The sequence below is a fragment of the Pelophylax lessonae genome, assembly GCF_965119305.1.
Source record: "Pelophylax lessonae genome assembly, chromosome: 4".
Taxonomy (NCBI): Eukaryota; Metazoa; Chordata; class Amphibia; order Anura; family Ranidae; genus Pelophylax; species Pelophylax lessonae.
The window spans coordinates 494348899-494369408 of record NC_138771.1 but is presented as its reverse complement, the minus strand read 5'-3'; the positions used below and the strand labels follow the sequence as shown (position 1 = coordinate 494369408).

The following is a 20510-nucleotide window of genomic DNA, read 5'->3' as shown; positions in this document are numbered from 1 at the left end:
TTGGGAAATCCTTTCCCCTATAGGAAGGGATTTCCTCTTTAAAGGCAACCATTCACAATGAAAATGTTGCTGACCTCCCACTGAAAATGCTAATTCTAAGACTACTGAAGTTAATGACTCAAGCCTGGGGGATAAGTATTTTCAGAGGGAGGTCAGCAATTGGCAGTCTGAATTTTTACCATGACAGTTGGGGAATCTTGTATAGATTTACACACATCGGTTATTAAAACCCCCAAAAAATGTAATGTATAAAAAAGGTAGACCCTAAATAAGTTCTCTATACAAAAAAAGCACCTGAGTGTTGCTGGTGTATGGCGGTTGGAGCCATGTTGAATATTTGTTTATCCCACAACCTGGCTGACTCATCCTGTGCTTTTCACAAGGAGTTTGAAGTGCACAATGAGGTTTGCAATGTGATGCGTACAAAACGATGCACATTTTTTTTCCTAAGTATAATCTACAATCTACACAGCTAGCTACAAACACAACACAGAGTCAAGTATTAAAACGGAAAATCCTCTTCATGGAACTTTGTTCCTCTCCAACGAACTCTAAAGTCTGTTGGCACTGGCCATCAACGCATCTTCAAGTCCTCCGACTTCTGATGGCTACATTCTTCACCTCTGTGGAAGCAAAGAGATAGTTTGACTTTTGGGGCAAAAGCAGGTATTACAGCTGCATACAGACACACTGAGATATGCTAGCCTTGTAAATAGAGAAGAAAAAAGGGATAGCAGGAAAAGACCAACTGGTCCATTGGTCACCGCCTTTTTTTTTTTTTTCTCCAAAACCTATGCACAGATCTATGTTTTTCCTAAGCATGATCCCCATAAGTAAGCTCCGATGGGTGGAGTGAAACACATTGGGGGCATGGCTTGGCAGGGGTCCAGGCGGAGACTGCCATTCACTATCATACAGCAGGTCTTGACTTGAACTATGGCTCCCGGGACACCTAGTCACTCTCTACATTTCTCCTAAGCATGTTTAAGTTCACTTACGATTGACTGACTCACTGCCTCTGCTGAAGGGAATTCAAAGCATCTACTATTCTTTCTGTAAAATATTACTTTCTGAGGTTCATTTTGAACTTTCCTCCCGCTAGTGTGGTCTTGTCTCAATGTTCTTGATCTAAGCTTTATACTAAAAATTATGGAGGAAAGAAGGTGTGGCTTTCCTCAGAAATACGTCCAGATGAATGTTCCTGTCTGAGATTGACAGACTGTGTTCCTGGCTTTTGACAGCTCGCTTTACCAGCATCCCCCGACATCCACCTATACTGGTGCCACCACAGCGGCATGGACTGACAGCTCCTCCGTGGACAGGACGTCTGCCCAAAAAGCCCCCTCTGTGGATACCTTTTGCGAGTTCTCTCCCCTTTCCCTCTTTTCTGAAAATTCTGACCTCCTAAACATGAGCCCGATCACACCCTTTGTGTATTTAAAGAATTTAGTCGTGTTTCCCCTTTCCCTTCTTTTCTCCAGGCTGTATATGAAAGTGATTGTAAAAGGTTCTTTACCATTAAAATAATAAAATAAATAAAAATAAAAACACCCATCATACTTACCTGCTCTGTGCAATGGTTTTGCACAGAATAGCCCCGATCCACCAAGAATGCCTCGATTCTTTCCTAGATACACATAATAATTGGATACTATTATTTATAGGTTATATCTCATTGCCTCTTGAAGGAGCAGGAAGGAATTTTTTGGTTCATGCTTTATTGGGCTTTTGTTTTTTTGCCTTCCTCTGGATCAACTATGGGTATAGTTTTGTGTATATAGTATTGTATATTTTTTTCCCTCCTATTGGCTGAACTGGATGGACTTGTGTCTTTTTTCAACCAAACGAACTATGTAATGCAGTTTGGTTAAAAAAAAAAAAAAAATCTTCTGCCTTTACAATCACTTTAAGTTTTTGAAGTTTCTCCTCATAGGATTCATCCCTCAGACCTTTCACCATTTTGGTGCTCATCTCTGGACTCATGAGTACACTGGACACAAAGAATCTATATGAGGGGAAATCGGGACTCTCTCCTACTGCTTGGGAGGAGTAATAACTTAAAATCTATACAGAGGAATTAGGAGCTCCTGCTGGTGATTCTTATAGTGATAACTAAAGATCTACAGTGGGTACGGAAAGTATTTAGACCCCCTTAAATTTTTCACTCTTTGTTATATTGCAGCCATTTGCTAAAATAATTTAGGTTCATTCTTCTTCCTCATGAATGTACACATAGCTCCCCATACTGACAGAAAAACACAGAATTGTTGACATTGTTGCAGATTTATTAAAAAAGAAAAACTGAAATATCACATGGTCCTAAGTATTCAGACCCTTTGCTCAGTATTTAGTAGAAGCCCCCTTTTAATCTAATACAGCCAGGAGTCTTTTTGGGAAAGATGCAACAAGTCTTTCACACCTGGATTTGGGGATCCTCTGCCATTCCTCCTTGCAGATCCTCTCCAGTTCTGTCAGGTTGGATGGTAAACGTTGGTGGACAGCCATTTTTAGGTCTCTCCAGAGATGCTCAATTGGGTTTAAGTCAGGGCTCTGGCTGGGCCATTCAAGAACAGTCACGGAGTTGTTGTGAAGCCACCCCTTCGTTATTTTAGCTGTGTGCTTAGGGTCATTGTCTTGTTGGAAGGTAAACCTTCGGCCCAGTCTGAGGTACAGAGCACTCTGGAGAAGGTTTTTGTCCAGGATATCCCTGTACTTGGCCCCATTCATCTTTCCCTCGATTGCAACCAGTCGTCCTGTCCCTGCAGCTGAAAAACACCCCCACAGCATGATGCTGCCACCACCATGCTTCACTGTTGAGACTGTATTGGACAGGTGATGAGCAGTGCCTGGTTTTCTCCACACATACCGCTTAGAATTAAGGCCAAAAAGTTCTATTTTGGTCTCATCAGACCAGAGAATCTTCTTTATCACCATCTTGGAGTCCTTCAGGTGTTTTTTAGCAAACTCCATGCGGGCTTTCATGTGTCTTACACTGAGGAGAGGCTTCCGTCGGGCCACTCTGCCATAAAGCCCCGACTGGTGGAGGGCTGCAGTGATGGTTGACTTTCTACAACTTTCTCCCATCTCCTGACTGCATCTCTGGAGCTCAGCCACAGTGATCTTTGGGTTCTTCTTTACCTCTCTCACCAAGGCTCTTCTCCCCCGATAGCTCAGTTTGGCCGGACGGCCAGCTCTAGGAAGGGTTCTGGTCGTCCCAAACGTCTTCCATTTGAGGATTATGGAGGCCACTGTGCTCTGAGGAACCTTAAGTGCAGCAGAAATCTTTTTGTAACCTTGGCCAGATCTGTGCCTTGCCACAATTCTGTCTCTGAGCTCTTCAGGCAGTTCCTTTGACCTCATGATTCTCATTTGCCCTGACATGCATTGTGATCTGGAAGGTCTTATATAGACAGGTGTGTGGCTTTCCTAATCAAGTCCAATCAGTATAATCAAACACAGCTGGACTCAAATGAAGGTGTAGAACCATCTCAAGGATGATCAGAAGAAATGGAAAGCACCTGAGTTAAATATATGAGTGTCACAGCAAAGGGTCTGAATACTTAGGACCATGTGATATTTCAGTTTTTCTTTTTTAATAAATCTGCAACAATGTCAACAATTCTGTGTTTTTCTGTCAGTATGGGGTGCTATGTGTACATTCATGAGGAAGAAGAATGAACTTAAATGATTTTAGCAAATGGCTGCAATATAACAAAGAGTGAAAAATTTAAGGGGGTCTGAATACTTTCCGTACCCACTGTATATAGAGGAATCAGAAACTCATTCCTCCTGCTGGGGATTCCTAAAGCCGTCTATAGATGGTCCGAATCCTCCTGAAACGGCCGGCGATTCAAACCATCTATGTGTAGGCTGATTGTGCCCGAGTCGATCCATCAAATAACTTTGGTACAACCAGCATGTCTGATTGGTATATGCGATTATTGCCAGCGGCTATAGCCACTAGCTATAATCACCGTGTTACTCAAGGGCTGCTCCCTTCGCCAGGAGAACACAATAGGCCTGCGGTAGGGATTCCCCCGTTAACACTGGCTGCATTGATGGGGGAATGGAGTGGAGTGATTTTCTTTCCTGCAACCCTGAAAAAGCGAATCATCTTCAGCCTGTCTTAGTGATACCTAAAGATCTACAGCCAGGTCCATAAATATTGGGACATCGACACAATTCTAATCATTTTGGCTCTATACACCACCACAATGGATTTGAAATGAAACAAACAAGATGTGCTTTAACTGCAGACTTTCAGCTTTAATTTGAGGGTATTTACATCCAAATCAGGTGAAAGGAGTAGGAATTACAACAGTTTGTATATGTGCCTCCCACTTTTTAAGGGACCAAAAGTAATGGGACAATTGGCTGCTCAGCTGTTCCATGGCCAGGTGGGTGTTATTCCCTCATTATCCCATTTACAAGGAGCAGATAAAAGGTCCAGAGTTCAATTCAAGTCTGCTATTTGCATTTGGAATCTGTTGCTGTGAACTCTCAATATGAGATCCAAAGAGCTGTCTGCAAGCCATCATTAGGCTGAAAAAACAAAAACAAACCCATCAGAGAGATAGCAAAAACATAAGGTGTGGCCAAATTAACTGTTTGGAACATCCTTAAAAAGAAAGAATGCACCGGTGAGCTCAGCAACACCAAAAGACCCGGAAGACCAAGGAAAACAACTGTGGTGGATGACCGAAGAATTCTTTCCCTGGTGAAGAAAATGCCCTTCACAACAGTTGGCCAGATCAAGAACACTCTCCAGGAGGTAGGTGTATGTGTGTCAACAATCAAGAGAAGACTTCACCTGAGTGAATACAGAGGGTTTACCACAAGAAGTAAACCATTGGTGAGCCTCAAAAACAGGAAGGCCAGATTAGAGTTTGCCAAACAACATCTAAAAAAGCCTTCACAGTTCTGGAACAACATCCTATGGACAGATGAGACCAAGATCAACTTGTACCAGAGTGATGGGAAGAGAAGAGTATGAAGAAAGGAAGGAACTGCTCATGATCCAAAGCATACCACCTCATCAGTGAAGCATGCTGGTGGTAGTGTCATGGTGTGGGCATGTATGGCTGCCAATGGAACTGGTTCTCTTCTATTTATTGATGATGTGACTGCTGACAAAAGCAGCAGGATGAATTCTGAAGTGTTTCAGGCAATATTATTTGCTCATATTTAGACAAATGCTTCAGAACTCATTGGATGGTGCTTCACAGTGCAGATGGACAATGACCCCGAAGCATACTGCGAAAGCAACCAAATAGTTTCTTAAGGGAAAGAAGTGGAATGTTATGCAATGGCCAAGTCAATCACCTGACCTAAATCCGATTGAGCATGCATTTCACTTGCTGAAGACAAAACTGCTCCTTGTAAATGGAATAATGAGGGGATAACACACACCTGGCCATGGAACAGCTGAGCAGCCAATTGTCCTATTACTTTTGGTCCCTTAAAAAGTGGGAGGCACATCTACAAACTGTTGTAATTCCTACGCCATTCACCAGATTTGGATGTAAATACCCTCAAATTAAAGCTGAAAGTCTGCAGTTAAAGCACATCTTGTTTGTTTCATTTCAAATCCATTGTGGTGGTGTATAGAGCCAAAAAGATTAGAATTGTGTCAATGTCCCAATATTTATGGAACGGATTGTATATAAAGGAATCAGGACCTCCTTCCTCCTGTTCGGTGATCCCTCTAGTGATAGCTAAAGATCTATATAGAGGAATCAGGACCATCTTCCTTCTGTGGTTTTCTCACTTTCAAGTCATCTGAAATGAGTATCAGCAAATCTTTTTTTCTCTGTAGTTCTGGCCAACACTGTACCCCATGTCTTCTTTTTTTTTGTTCTAAAAAGAAGAGGACTGCTGTTAATGATAAATGTACTTGGTACAATCCATACACATAAATGTGTCAATCCTATGCACATATAGATCAATTCTAATAAACATACAGTATATCATGTCCACATAAATATGTAACATATCAATGTGTCATATGCATAGGAGTTCCTCACATAATAAATATAAATAGTTTGTGCAACATATAACAAAAATCTAAAAATAAATAAATGTAAAAATTATATTTAAAAAAAATGTCCATGCAATTGAAATGTGTTCAAAGTGTCCCAATATAATAAATCAGTGTGAAGTTCTCTTCAAAATCTTCCACCACACCATAGTGAATGCCATCAACATAAATACTAAGTAAACTGCCTTTGGGAGTAACGATCTGCAGTGCCAGTAAATTCCTCTTTAGGAAACTCTCAAGGCCGCCAATCCATACATTCCAATATATCAAGGAAGAAGAGAAAGAGCTTGGATAGTGTAAAATCATGAAACCATTTTATTTTTAAAACCATTTCGAAAGCACTCACATTTCTATGTGTCGCCACTTACACAAGTAGGATTCGTGTAGTTATAAAACTGGGCTAGCTCTGACCGCAATCACTAGCAGTGAGCACAACCCCGGGATGTGTGGTGAGGTCATATCCAAGTGCCGTCCTAAACGTTTCGTCATCAGATGTCCTCCAGGGACGGTGACTGGCCCGGTTTTAGGACTACACAAATTATACTTGGAAAGTGGAGATGCATACAAATGTGAATGCTTTGGATTGGTTTTCAAAATAAAGTGTTTTAATGATTTTACACTATGCAAGCTCTTTCTCTTCTCCATTGATTTAATGGAATGTATGGATTGGTGGCTTTGAGAGTTTCTTAAAGGGGAATTAAAGCCATGTACACGTGGGCCTAATATTTGGCCAATGTGTACGGCAGCCTGTCCAGTTGCTGTCGAAGGGGCATGAGTGAAAAAGATCTACTGATTAAAGAGCCCTGACTGATGTATTCTGGTGGGGGGCATTCCTCCCTTTAGAACACAATAACTCAGCAGGGAGATCGCTGTACTAACATTGGATAGTTTGTACAGTGAGCTCCTCTCAAGCTCCTCCCACTTAGTTGAAAAAAAAAAAAATAATATATATATATATATATATATATATATATATATATATATATATATATTTATTGATAGTGTGTACCTAGCTTTACTGGTGCTGCGGATTGTTACTCCCAGCGGGAAATGTGCTGTTAGCTGGTCAAGAATGTTACCAGCATTTACCTCTGGTGAGTTTACTTAGAGTAGATGGTGATGGAAGGAGGAAGATTTTGAAAAGAACTTCATAATGTTTTTTTATATTTGGACACTTTGAACATTTATTAACTGCATGGACATTTTTTTTTATACAATTTCTATATTTTATAGATTTTTGTTTTATGTTGCACAAAACTATTTATATTTATTATATGGGGAATTCATATGCACAACACTTTGATATATGTTCTATATTTATGTAGACATATTGCACTATGATATATGTTTAATAGGATTTATTGATATATCTTTAAAGGATTGACACATTTATGTGGATATATTGCACTGTGATTAGGATTGATTGTATGAAGTACATTTCTCATTAGCAGCAGCGCTGCCCTTTTAGAATATAATACTTTTGAGTTGATTTATACATCAATAGGATACCAGCTTTGCTTTAATTAAGTCTGATTTAAAAAAAAAAAAAAAACAAACACACACAACACACACAGTATCCCCAATGTTGTACTTGATCATTGAATTCATTTCACTTAGGCCCCTTTCACACTGATGAGCCGATCGGGTCCGCCAGTCAGTTTTTCAGGCAGACCCAATCGGACCATCCATTGCTCTCTATGGAGTAGCGGATGTCGGTGGACATGTGTCCACTGACCCCTGCTGGCATCCGATCCTGTCCACTAAAAACAGACAGATGGGGATCTGTTCCCCATCCATCCAGCGGATCGGATGACAATCGGGTGGAAACGGACAGGCGGTCCAATTCCATCCGACAGCTCCATAGAAAACACAACCGTCCCTGTCCGCTCTGCAATTAGTGGAGCGCACATGGACAAGCCATCTACCTGCTCAGTGGAGATCAGCGGAGAGATCCCCTGCTGAGCAGGCGGATCTGTCGGTGGAGTCCATCAGTGTGATAGGGGCCTTAAGTGCATTGTTTTGCATTTAGAAACGTAATTATTTATTATTTATGAATAAAAAAAAAAAAAAAAAAAACCCACAAGCAATGATGATACAATGGATCTTCTGTTCATTAAAGTGTATGTAAACTTCAACAATGAAATACACGTATTAGCTTCCTTTTGATCCGTAAATACACTGTTGAAAGTGTTTTGGTTTGTCTGTATCTTCAGCATTCAGCTGATTACTTCCTATGCTTTCTGCCTCTTTCATGTTCCAGTTATCTCTGTGTCTACAGAACCCCTCACCTCTGTGATGAAGAGGGGTAGAGGTTTCTCTGTATCCCTGTCCTAGGGTGACAACAGTTTTAGATATAGTACAGTGAGCAAGCAATGTCACCACGAGACAGGAAGGATCACTAGGTGGAAAAAAAAAGAAAAAAGAAGAAGTTTTGCTTAACTTGTTGCAGCATGCTTTGTGGCCAAGACTGTTTGATAATATATGGCAATTAATAAGGATTTGCGGCAGTTTCTTACCCCTCCGGCCAGGCCTCCTACATAGGCGTTGTAGTTGTCCTGAATGAAGCCTACAGCAGTAGTAAAGCAATTTTGCAGCAGTGAAGGAATGCTTTTTCCGATCTTGCTGGTCAGCAACATGGCAATCACCAGTGAAGCCTTTTCCTGTTCGATGCCGGCTGGTATCTTACTCAGTGAGGATTCCACTGCCACCTTAAACCGCTGGAAGTGACACAAGCAACAGAGAAGCCATTAATTCAACCTAAAGGATCAAGCTATACCTTAACCACTTAAGCCCCGGAGGATTTTCCTGCTCAAAGACCAGGGCCTATTTTGCGATTCGGCACTGCCTGAATTTAACAGACAGACAATATCGCAGTCGTGCGGCGATGTACCCAAATGAAATTGACGTCCTTTTTTCCCCACAAACAGAGCTTTTTTTTGGTGGTATTTGATCACCTGTGCGATTTTTACTTTTTGCGCTATAAACAAAAAAAGAGCAACAATTTTGAAAAAAAATAACAATATTTTTCACATTTTTTTATATGAAATTCCCCAAAAAAAAAAGAATTTAAAAATCAAAATTTTTTAACATTTTAGGCCAATTTGTTTTCTGCTACATATGTTTGGTAAAAAAAAAAAAAAAAAAAAAAAAAAAAATCGCAATAAGCATATTTTGATTGGTTTGCGCAAAAGTTATTGCGTTAAGCGCCGGTTCACACTGCAGCGACGCTACTTGCGACCTCGGAGCGGCCGCCACGGACTTCATAACATTGAAGTCTATGGCAGTCGCCTCCGGGTCGCCCCAAAGAAGCTCCGGACCCTTTTTCTAGGTCGGAGCGACTTGTGTCGCTCCTATTAGAACGGGTCCGCAGCTTCCTATGGGAGGCGACCTGCGGCGACCTGTGGGGCGACCAGGTCGCCTCACAGGTCGCCCTAGTGTGAACCGGCACTCACTAACTAAGGGAAAGATTTATGTCATTTTTATTGTTTTTTTTTTTTTTTTTAACTAGTAATGGCGGCGATCTGCAATTTTTTTTACGGGACTGTGACATTGCGGCGGACAGATCGGACCCCTGACTAACATTTTTGACACTTTTGGGGGTACCGGTGACATTACTACAGTAATCAGTGCTATACATATGCACTGTTACTGTAAAAATGACACTGGCAGGGAAGGGGTTAACTTTATTAGTGATCAAGGGGTTAAGTGTGTCCTTAGGGGCATAAATCTAGCTGTAAAGGGGCGTGGCTAGTGATGTAACCACAGAGACATACGATCCTACATAGCAGGATCGTGTAGTCTCTGCAGTTAGATCAGGGAGAATGACAGGCGGCTTTGTTTACATTAGCCGCCTGCCTTTCTCCCTCTCCACCGGGAGATCTTGGGTGACCGGCAGACATCGGAGCCGCCGGTCACTCGCGCGGACATGTCAGGGAACGAGCGGGAGCGCTCGCCCCCTAGAGGCTCGTAGGCGAGGGACGTAGCCCTATGTCGCTTTGCCTGTACGGGGCTGACTGCCGCAGTAAATAGTTGTGCGGCGGTCGACAAGCGGTTAAAGCAGAACTCCAGCTACACCACTAAATACACACTTGAAACCCACCGGTGTGAGCTGTGTAACTAGCAAAATCTTAATCTCGCTGTCCACTGACTGTGGTGAATCACATACCCCTGCCAAAGGGAAAACCAAAGAAGGTCACACCACTATTTTCTATTGCAGCATCCTTTCTTGTCATACTGCATACTTTATAAGCTGCCTATTTCTCTCTACAGCCTCCTTGTGGCGAAACCCTGTATTATCACGAAGGAATCGGATCACCTGGGCCCAAAACATTTGTACAGTGGGACAGGACCATATTAAATGAAAAAGTGCCTGAGTGCTGCCTGCAAAGGGAGCACGTAGGACTTTGTGAAGATTTGTAGCGGGATACACGCACGGAGTCAGATAAGCCCTGTGTAAAATGTAAATTTGAGTTAAGCGATCAGAAATTCTAGGAGAAACCATTTTGCAATTATAAAGGATCTCCTCCCATTCATCATCTTCCGTAGAGTCTAGGTCAGGTTCCCACCTGGTTTTGGCTTGGTAAGCCAGTTTAGATGCAGAGGGCATCATGAATGCAGTATACAGTGTGGAAACTAGCATAGTTGGTTCTTGACCCATTATTACCTCTGTCAGATTTAGAGGGGCACAGGGTGGGGTTGTTCCCGGAAATTGCACTCTCACTGCATGCCACAATTGGAAATATCTGAACAACATATGGTTAGGTAGCGAAATTTCAGATTGCAGTGTCGTGAAACTTTGAGGCCTGTTGCTGAAATTACATGTTCTTGGTTTATAATGCCTTTTGAAATCCACAGTAACGGGTCTGGAAGTTGCAACAGTTCCAGCAGGTGAGAGTTGTACCAATGCGGGGTATGACCATGTACCATAGGCTTCCCTATTTGCGTAAAGCCAATTCCCATATACGTTGATATTGATATAGTATACCATCTGGGGCATAAGGGAAATTGGTACTGCTTACACCTCGAAATATAGACTGCTGTAGTGGGGTATGAATTGGGTGCAGAGGTTATCTGCATATTAAAATTTGATATCTTTCTGAATCGTTCTTAGCAAAATGATAGACATGGGACACCTGGGCTGCAATATAGTATGGGTTAAAGCCAGGTAATGCTGCACCTCTCAGGGACTTTGGGTTTTTCAAAAGTAACCATGGCAGTGTGTGGTGGCCACTACCCCATACAAAAGGTGTTGAGTATAAAGTCAATAAACTTAAATATTTTCAGAGGTATATATACTGAGGAGTGCCAAAAAGATCTACAAAAGCTTGGATAACAGCATCATTTTTATTTAATTGATCCATTCCTTAACACCCAATGCAAGCCTAGACCAGACTTGTGTCTTTTGTGGAATGAAGGCAAATAGAGGTTCAACATTTAGTGGGAGATAGCCTGGATTACGATAATGTGGATTTTAAGGTTTGCCCCAAATTTTGAAATACGTGACCTGTGATTTGGTCATGTACCAAACGTACATAAGGAAAGATAAGCAAATTTTCGCTTTGCCAAATCCCCAACTAAAAATTTCTGCATTTTGAACTCTTTGAAATTAAAGTGATTTAAGGAGGTATTGAAGGGCGAGATGGAACTGAATGTTTAACCACTTGCCAACCGCCGCACGACTATTTACGTCGGCGATCAGCCCCTCACAGGCAGAGCGACGTAGGGCTACGTCGCTAGCCTGTGAGGGTCTAGGGAGCGAGTGCGCGCCGCCGGAGGCACGCCCCCGCGTGGTCACGAACCCCCCCACGCGTGTCACCGGCAGACCCGATGTCCGCCGGTCACTCGCGATCGTCGGGTGGAGAGGGAGAAAGGCAGGCGGCTAATGTAAACAAGCTGCCTGTCATTCTCCCCTGTGTAGGAATGGTGATCATACGGTTCTACTATGTAGGACCGTTGATCACTGTTCCTGCACCTCAAGCCACAGCCAATCACAGTTAGAATCACGCCCCTAGGGACACACATAACCCCCCCCCTCTCAAAAAAGTTAACCCCTTCACTGCCAGTGTAATTTTACAGTAACAGTGCATATGTATAGCACTGATTACTGTAGAAATGTCACTGGTAACCCCAAGTGTCAAAAATGTCAGTCAAGGGTCCGATCTGTCCGCCGCAATGTCGCAGTCCCGCAAAAAAAAAAAAAAAAAACGCAGATCGCCGCCATTACGCGTTAAAAAAACAACAAAAATTACAAAAATCTTTCTCTTTGTTAGTAAACGCAAACATATGGTAAAAAAAAAAAAAAAAAATTGGCCCAAAATGTTAAAAAATTTTGATTTTTACTTTTTTTTGGGGGGGAATTTCATATAAAAAAAAAAAGTGAAAAATATTGTTATTTTTGCAAAATTGACGCCGTTTTTTTGTTTATAGCGCAAAAAGTAAAAATCGCACAGGTGATCAAATACCACCAGAAAGCTCTGTTTGTGGGAAAAAAAAGTACGTCAAATTAGTTTATGTACAGCGTCGCACGACCGCGCAATTGTCCGTTAAAGTCACGCAGTGCCGAATTGCAAAATAGGCCCTGGTCAGGAAGGGGGTAAAATCTTCAGGGGCTTAAGTGGTTAAAGGAAGGCGATTTATAAAGGTTTTCTAGGGTGTGATGGGACTTAACCACTTGCTAATCGCCCCGTAGCAGATTTACTGCTACAGGGCAGCCGCAATGAACAGAATCACACATATATGTGATTTTGCACCTGTGAGTGCCGGTGGCGACTCACTCCCGCTGTGATTTTACACAACGGGAGCCGATCAGCGGGTCCTGCGGACCCGATGTTTGGCAGCACACAGCGATCATTTGGTACATGCAATATGGCAGTCCAGCTACAAGTTGCTAATCGCCTCCATTACTGGAAAGAGAAAGAAAGAAAAAGAAAGAAAAAGAAAGAAAAAGAAAGAAAAAGAAAGAAAAAGAAAGAAAAAGAAAGAAAAAGAAAGAAAAAGAAAGAAAAAGAAAGAAAGAAAGAAAGAAAGAAAAAGAAAGAAAAAGAAAGAAAGAAAAAGAAAGAAAGAAAGAAAAAGAAAGAAAAAGAAAGAAAGAAAGAAAAAGAAAGAAAGAAAGAAAAGAAAGAAAAGAAAGCTTATACAATGAATGCTGCTTTAAAGGGAAGACGCTATTCCATGACTGGCGGAACGGCTACCCTAGAGAGACCCAACTGTGGTAGTCTGGGTGTGGCCCTCTGTAAGGTAAGGAATTCTGAAACACAAACAGCAACATGTGTCAATACATACATCCTGAGTCAGAGAGTTGTCCAGGATCTGATTAACGAGACTCTCCACCAATTCCTGCTTGATCACAGCTTCTTTCTCAAAAAGGTCTCCCAGTTCTGCCAGCTGAGCACCAATCCTGCGACAGAGTTCCTCATCCACACCTGGGTGCGACCCTGGAAAAAAAAAAAAAAAAAAAAAAATAGAACACCGCAAGGTGGCAGACCTCAAAAACGTCATCCCATAATGCAAACTGTTCTTTAATTTTTTTTAAATCTTTGTCGAGAGACAAAAAAAAAAAAATAATCTGAGGCATCATCTTAAAGAGGTTGTAAACTCGCATTTTTTTTTTTTTCACCCTGCAAGAGAAAGACATAATGAGCTAGTATGCATCGCATACTAGCTCATTATGCAATACTTACCTTAGAACGAGCCCCCGCCGTGCCGCTCACTCACCTCTATGACGGGCGACATGTCCAGTCGCCCGTCTTCCGGGATTGCGCCATCCGGCCATCTGATTGGCCGGAGCCACGGTGACGTCACTCCCGCGAGAGCCGACAGTCACGGCACGGGACTCTGAAGGAACGGCACGAGCAGCCGTTCCTTCAGAGCGCATGCACCAATGATGTCACTGGCTGCATGTAAGGTAAATATCTCCTAAACGGTACATGTTTAGGAGATATTTACAGTACCTATAGGTAAGTCTTATTATAGGCTTACCTATAGATACAAGTGTCAGAGGAGGGTTTACTTCCTCTTAATGCAACTGCATAAATTATTACAACTACGACCGACAGCACTCATAGGAAACCTGAACTGGAAGAAATATGGAGACACTACTGACCTTCTCGGAAGAAAAATCCTAATCTCATAACAAGCAGGCAGAAAGAGCAAGGCTGAGTGAATCTTTCACACAGGATCGGTTTATTTGGTTTAGGTCAGTGGTCTCTAAAGAGAATGAAAGGAAAAGGGGCATAATTTTGTGCCCCTTTTCCTCATGGGATAGTGAAAAAGAAAAAAGGGGCGCACTGACCTAGTGCATTACCACTAAAACCATTTATTAAAATTTAAAAAGTATGCAATATACTCACAAAGCAGGTGTGAATGTACACACATCAACATTGTACATAAAATCCTCCAAAGTAGCCAAGGTCCCACACGAAGCTGAATGGCATGCAGTGTGCCGTATGGGGCTGCTGTGGCTGGGCTGACGCGTTTCAGGGGCGAGCCCACTTCCTCAGAGCCAGAAAAGTTGCTGCTGGTCCACACTCTGGATAGGCCAGGGATTAAATGGGAGCTGACCACACCCCTTCCTGTTCCGCCCCAAAGAGGGGTGTGGGGGAGGGGAGGGGGGGGGAAAGGGACAAGGGTAAATGGGCGGGGGGGATGGGTAGAAATCCCACCTGGGCCAGAATCCCCCACCTTCCGAGGCCGAGCCAAACTGTGTCATCAGCAGTACAGAAAAGCAGCTTATGAAACACTTAATTTAGAACACAGAGGGGGGAATTAAAAACCAAATGTTTTTAATTAACAATTAAAAATTAAATATTGGCATTAAGTGATATGAATAAATGTAGATTCATATAAATAATCCAAAAACTCATTCTTATACATTTCATACAATGGCAAATATAATAGTAACAATGCCTAATATCCACTAACCTTGAACGCTAAGAAGTATACATTGTCCATGATTATACAATACGTGATAATGTAATGGAGAACTTTAGGTCAGGCAGAGTAGCCAGTGCATGTACACTCATGCACATATGGCCTATTCGTATGTGGTACCTGACCTGCTGCAGAGGGCATTGGTGATGCGGTAGGCATACCGAAGATGTTCTTTGTCTAAATGGCAGTGCTGTCCCATTGGAACGCACGCCAGCCCGCACCCGGAAGCCGGAAGTGCGGGTGGATGCATTCCACCGCATGCTACGTCACTTTCGCTCATAGCCATTACGGGCCCCTGCACGGTCCAACAAGCGTCAGACCGCTGACGCTGCGAGCCAACAGAAAGCACAGACAGAACGGCGCACAGACAGAAGTACTTGTTGCTGACATTTGGGGAGGTGGGCGGGTTTGGGCGGGCGCCGTTCTGTCTGTGCTCTCTGTTGGCTCGCAGCGTAACATTTGGTTTTTTATTCCCCCCTTTGTGTTCTAAATTAAGTGTTTCATAAGCTGCTTTTCTGTACTGCTGATGACACAGTTTGGCTCGGCCTCGGAAGGTGGGGGACTCTGGCCCAGGTGGGATTTCTACCCATCCCCCCGCCTATTTACTCTTGTCCCTTCCCCCTCCCCTCCCCCCACTCCTCTTTGGGGTGGAACAGGAAGGGGTGTGGTCAGCTCCCATTTAATCCCTGGCCTATCCAGAGTGTGGTCCAGCAGCAACTTTTCTGGCTCTGAGGAAGGGGGCTCGCCCCTGAAACGCGTCAGCCCAGCCACAGCAGCCCATACGGCACACTGCATGCCATTCAGCTTCGTGTGGGACCTTGGCTACCTTGGAGATTGTGTGTACATTCACACCTGCCTTGTGTATACTTTTTAAATTTTAATAAATGGTTTTAGTGGTAATGCACTAGGTCAGTGCGCCCCTTTTCTTTTGTCTTTTTCTCAGTTGGTTCTGGATACCCTTGATCCTGAGGGGGCAGCAAGACCATAGGCTTTTTCCACCTGAGTCTGAAGTATCCCTCTTCCATCTGTCATATTCCACTCGAGCGCAGGAGATTTGCTTTACTACTCCTCATGGGATAGTGACAGGGATAATGGAGGTAAAGGTCTAGTTTTGAGTGGTCACAGGATGAGGTAAAGCTGTTGCTGGGGAAAGGTTAGTTGACCTTTCTGACCGGAGGTTTAACAGCCTCCTGTTCCCGCTCAAATTGTCCTTGTATCTGGGGAGATTAGGTCCGGTTCCCCCAGTTCCCGCTCAAATTCCCCTTGTATCTGGGGAGATTAGTTTAGATTCCCCTCTTCCCGCTCAAAATCCCCGCCTAAACCCCTGGTTTTGGGCTATTTAAGGGGGACCCTCCGCAGCTAAGGGCTCAGCCACCTCATTGGAACGGAGCTGTGGTGTTCCCCTCCCTCCCTCGTTTGTCACAGCCAGTATTATTATTTGTAGGGTCACCTTTGTTAGGCAAAGGGGGACAAAATATATATATATATATATATATATATATATATATATATATATATATATATATATATATATATATATATATATATATATATATATATATATATATATATCTCATTATTGTAGTTTATCAGTTATTTAATAATAAATATAGGAAGTCCTGTCTACTGTCCCATAGGTTTAACAGCCAGGCAACGAACATTTTTAAGAAAATTCAGCCATGTCAGCCCATTTTTCCCTTTAATTCGGGGTATCTTTAATAGAAGTGCTGACTTTTTCAGAGCACTATAGCGAGTCTAAAGGGAGATTTCTTCCTACTTCCTGCTGTGCCTCTTAGATAAGAAATTAAGGCAATTATACCTTGTGGACAGAACACAGTCTGTATATGCAGTAAAGCATACTTGTTATACTCACTGTGGAACCTAAGGGATTAATCCTCCGCGTTGTGTAAAAAGGTTGATCGTGTCTACTCTGATCCTACCCTTCTTCCACAGTCCCCGACCCATCTCCTTATAGTACAGAGCCTTGAAGGCACTCTGCACATGCTCAGTTTGGTGTGCATTGCTAGAGAGTTTAATTTTTTTTCTTGGGAGGGTGCATTGGATCAGCACAGGGCCAATCAGCACTGTCCAGACAGAGGGTCAGGGGTTCGGCAGCATCATAGGACACAGTCAGAGGAGAATAAAAACTCCTAAAAGCTTTAACTAGACACTGATAGTAGTCTTGGGACTTCTATATACTGCTGATGAGAAAATCAGTTTATATTTATTTACTAAAATAATTGCATTTCCATGTTCTGTGTACTGTGGGAGACCAAATATAGTGAATGCAGGGTCTTGGGTTCAGTGGGAGAGACAAACAGAGTGAGCACCGCTTCAAGGCTTGCCTGTGAGATACTCAGCTGCCAGACTGAAATCCTGGGTGCCTGTCTGGGTTTGCAAACCCCGTGAATGCAAATAGAAAGGAGAAGATAGTGGCACTTTCCAGAAGATAAAAACTGCTTCGACTTTGAAAAATCGTAAAGGTGAAAGACGTGCCACACACACTCAACCCATGGAGGGTCAGCAGACGTGTTTCACACTTTTGTGCTTAATCACTGCAATGATTAAGCAAAGAAGTGTGAAACGCGTCTGATGACCCTCCACTGGTTGAGTATGTGGCACGTCTTTCATCTTTACGATATTTCAATAAAGAAACTGTTTTTATCTTCTGGAAAGTGCCACTATCTTCTCCTTTCCTGGGTTTAGTAAAACTTTACTAAAAAACAAAAAAAAACTAACTAACAGGGGTTCTAATTATTCCTAACTCGATGTGAAACAAAAAAAAAAACCAAACAAAAAACAAAAGGTTTTGGGTTTAAATACACTTGAAGCAGCGACACTAATCATAGTATTCTTTCCTACACAGATGACCCCTAGAGGGCGCACTGACAGAACTGCAGTAATAAAAAAAATTCCAAGCAATTATTAATAAGGAATCTTGCACATGGGCATTAATTCAACTGCCCATAGACCTGAATGGCTGTGCATGCCTGTACTGGGATAACAATGAGTATAGCATACGAGCATATGCAAAAATAGAAAATGTGCCTTTTTTTTTGCATACGCCCATACGCTATATGTTTATTAACATGAGCACCCACATATATTACATTATAGCAGCACACTGCCATATCTATGCAAGTAATCAGATACCAGTGTGAAAGAGGTATTTTTGATGTCTTTTGTCAGTGCATGGGACATAGTTGAAAAAAATAAAATAAAATCAATGCTAGTTAACAAAACTCCAGTCATTTTTTTTTTTTTTTAAGATTGGAGTGGACAAATCACATATGAAACAAAAGCATCAGTGAAAAGTGAAAAACCCAAAAAAAAAGGACAACAAAAGCATCAGTGAAAAGTGAAGAACCCAAAAAAGGACAAAAGTGTGGTCTCAAAGTTCCATAAGATGGGACCTCACAGGCTCTGCTTTCATGAAATGATGGTAGGTGGTTGTCTGAAGTTTTCAAGACATATAAAATGCTACCCAACCCAACAGCGCCATCTCTAACTGGACTGATTTATTTCACAAGGTGAATTGGGCAGTTAACCTGATGCTAAACAAAGACTCATCCACCTTCTTTGTGACTTACCGCTGTCCGCCATTACGAAGTCTCTGAAAGTCGAACCCCCATCTGTCTCCAAGTAGCCATCTTGGTCGACAGTTTGTGCCAGGCACTTTACCGCTTCTTCATAGTCATGGTTTTGATCCTTCTGATGCTCTAGGAAGGAGAGAAGAATCCGCTCCACCGTCATCCTGACTATGGGGGGCTGTGCAGGGACAGAACAAAGTACAGAGCTGATACTCCGAGCCCAAGGATACAGTATTGTATAGACTGCATTATTATAGTCATTATATATTGCACCATTCCTGCAATCTGCAAAATATACAGTTTTTCTCAAAAGCAAAACAAAAGCTCAGTTTTGTGACATCAAAAAATAAGTAAAATCGGACTTTGCGCCTCCAAAAGCTCTCAGAGTACCCTCCAGAAACTTTACTGTGTCACATTGGTGCACTCCAGATTCCATTTTGTACAGAAAAAATGCAAATAGGCTGAAATACAATTAGGATTCCACGAATAATTCTTATCAACACTGTCCTTCTTGCTTTGTTAATTATTAGGTTTTTTACTATTCCATGATGTCCCGGTGACCAAGAAGCAGCAGACTATTCCAGGAAAAAAGTAAGGCTGGCCATACAAGAATATCAACTTGCTGACCAGGCCTTTTCTGGAACTTCGTTTACAAGTTTAAAATTAGTATTTTTTGCTAAAAAAAAAAAAAAAAATTACTTATACCGCCAAACACATACATGTACACACTGTTTTTTCTTTTCCAGAGACCCAAGAGAATAAAATTGCGGTCATTGCAATATTTTACGTCACACTGTACATGCAGCAGTCTTTCAAATGCATTTTTTTTGGGAAAAAAAAAAAAACACTAAAAAGCTATCCCAATTTTTTTTTACAATGTGAAAGATGATGTTACGCTGAGTAAATAGATACCAAACATGTCATGCTTTAAAATTGTGCACGCTCGTGGAATGGTAACAAACTACGGTACCTAAAAATCTCCATAGGTGAGGCTTTAAACATTTTTACAGGTTACCTGTTTAGAGTTACAGTAGAGGTCTAGTGCTAGAATTATTGCTCTTGCTCTAACAATTGCAGCGATACCTCACATGTGTGGTTTGAACACTGGCACGACTTATGTATGCGTTTGCTTCTGCACATAAGCACTGAGGGATAGGGCGCTTTACAATTTTTTTTCATATTCATTTTACTTTCTTATTTTTACATTGTCCCTTTATTGTATTTGTTTTTTAATCACTTTTATTCCTATTACAAGGAATGTAAACATCCCTTGAAGAAATAAGTATGACAGGTCCTCTTTATTGAGAGATCTGGGGTCAAAAGAGATCCCAGCTCTCTCATTTACCCTTAAAAGCAAATAAATAAATACATAAATAAATAAATAAATATGGACACTTTGACTTTAATATGTCGGGCTTAAAGAGCTAATTTTTTTAAGTGACGTCGTAGGTCGCGCCAGGTCCTCCAAGGGCAAAAAGCTGAGCTGGGGCTATTTTGACCATCGCTTGACTTCCTGCCTAGCCATCGGCCATATCGGATTGGTTCCAGGTTTACTGAGGGCTTCGGTAAGCTTGGAAACGACCAGGAAGCGGGGCACCTCTCCCGCTGCCTCTAAAAGTGATCCAATGGCGAATCCGCCGCTGGGACAACTTTTAACCGACGCCGAAACCCTAACAGAACAAAAGGATACCGGGATTAGGGTAGCTAGCTGCTGCCATAACAGCATTTAATGTCAAAATAATGACGTAAATTTACAGTGGGTTAGAGTATATAAAAATAACTTTATTTCCCCCATTCACACACTCGATGTGGATGGGAAAATCCCCCCCCCCCCCCCACTGAGCAATTGTATTCTGACAGCAGAGGGACTTCCCAACCATCAGAATACACTGTTCAGTGCCACCAGAGCTAACCGAGAGAAAAATTTCCAACAGCCTGGTTGTATACAAGTC

The 20510-nt window shown here is 42.2% G+C and overlaps 1 protein-coding gene across 1 annotated transcript; it reads right to left on the bottom strand.

Annotated features, from left to right (window-relative positions):
• Positions 1–401: 401 nt before the first annotated feature.
• On the bottom strand, positions 402–18766 carry BID (BH3 interacting domain death agonist). Its single transcript, XM_082256533.1, has 4 exons — positions 18559–18766; positions 13322–13473; positions 8554–8754; positions 402–623 (listed from the first exon to the last, which is right to left on the bottom strand). The coding sequence occupies exons 1-4, from the start codon at positions 18719–18721 to the stop codon at positions 618–620; spliced, it is 522 nt and encodes a 173-aa protein (XP_082112659.1). The 5' UTR covers positions 18722–18766; the 3' UTR covers positions 402–617.
• Between the last annotated feature and the right edge of the window lie 1744 nt (positions 18767–20510).

What these genes read in the sequence shown, in the direction of transcription:
- BID (XM_082256533.1), bottom strand. Translation starts at nt 18,721, where the DNA reads ATGACGGTGGAGCGGATTCTTCTCTCCTTCCTAGAGCATCAGAAGGAT. An exon ending in CTTCGTAATGGCGGACAGCG is followed by an intron (nt 13,474 to 18,558) that starts GTAAGTCACAAA and finishes TTTTTTTTCCAG; the next exon opens with GGTCGCACCCAGGTGTGGAT. An exon ending in ACAACTCTCTGACTCAGGAT is followed by an intron (nt 8,755 to 13,321) that starts GTATGTATTGAC and finishes TGTCACTTCCAG; the next exon opens with CGGTTTAAGGTGGCAGTGGA.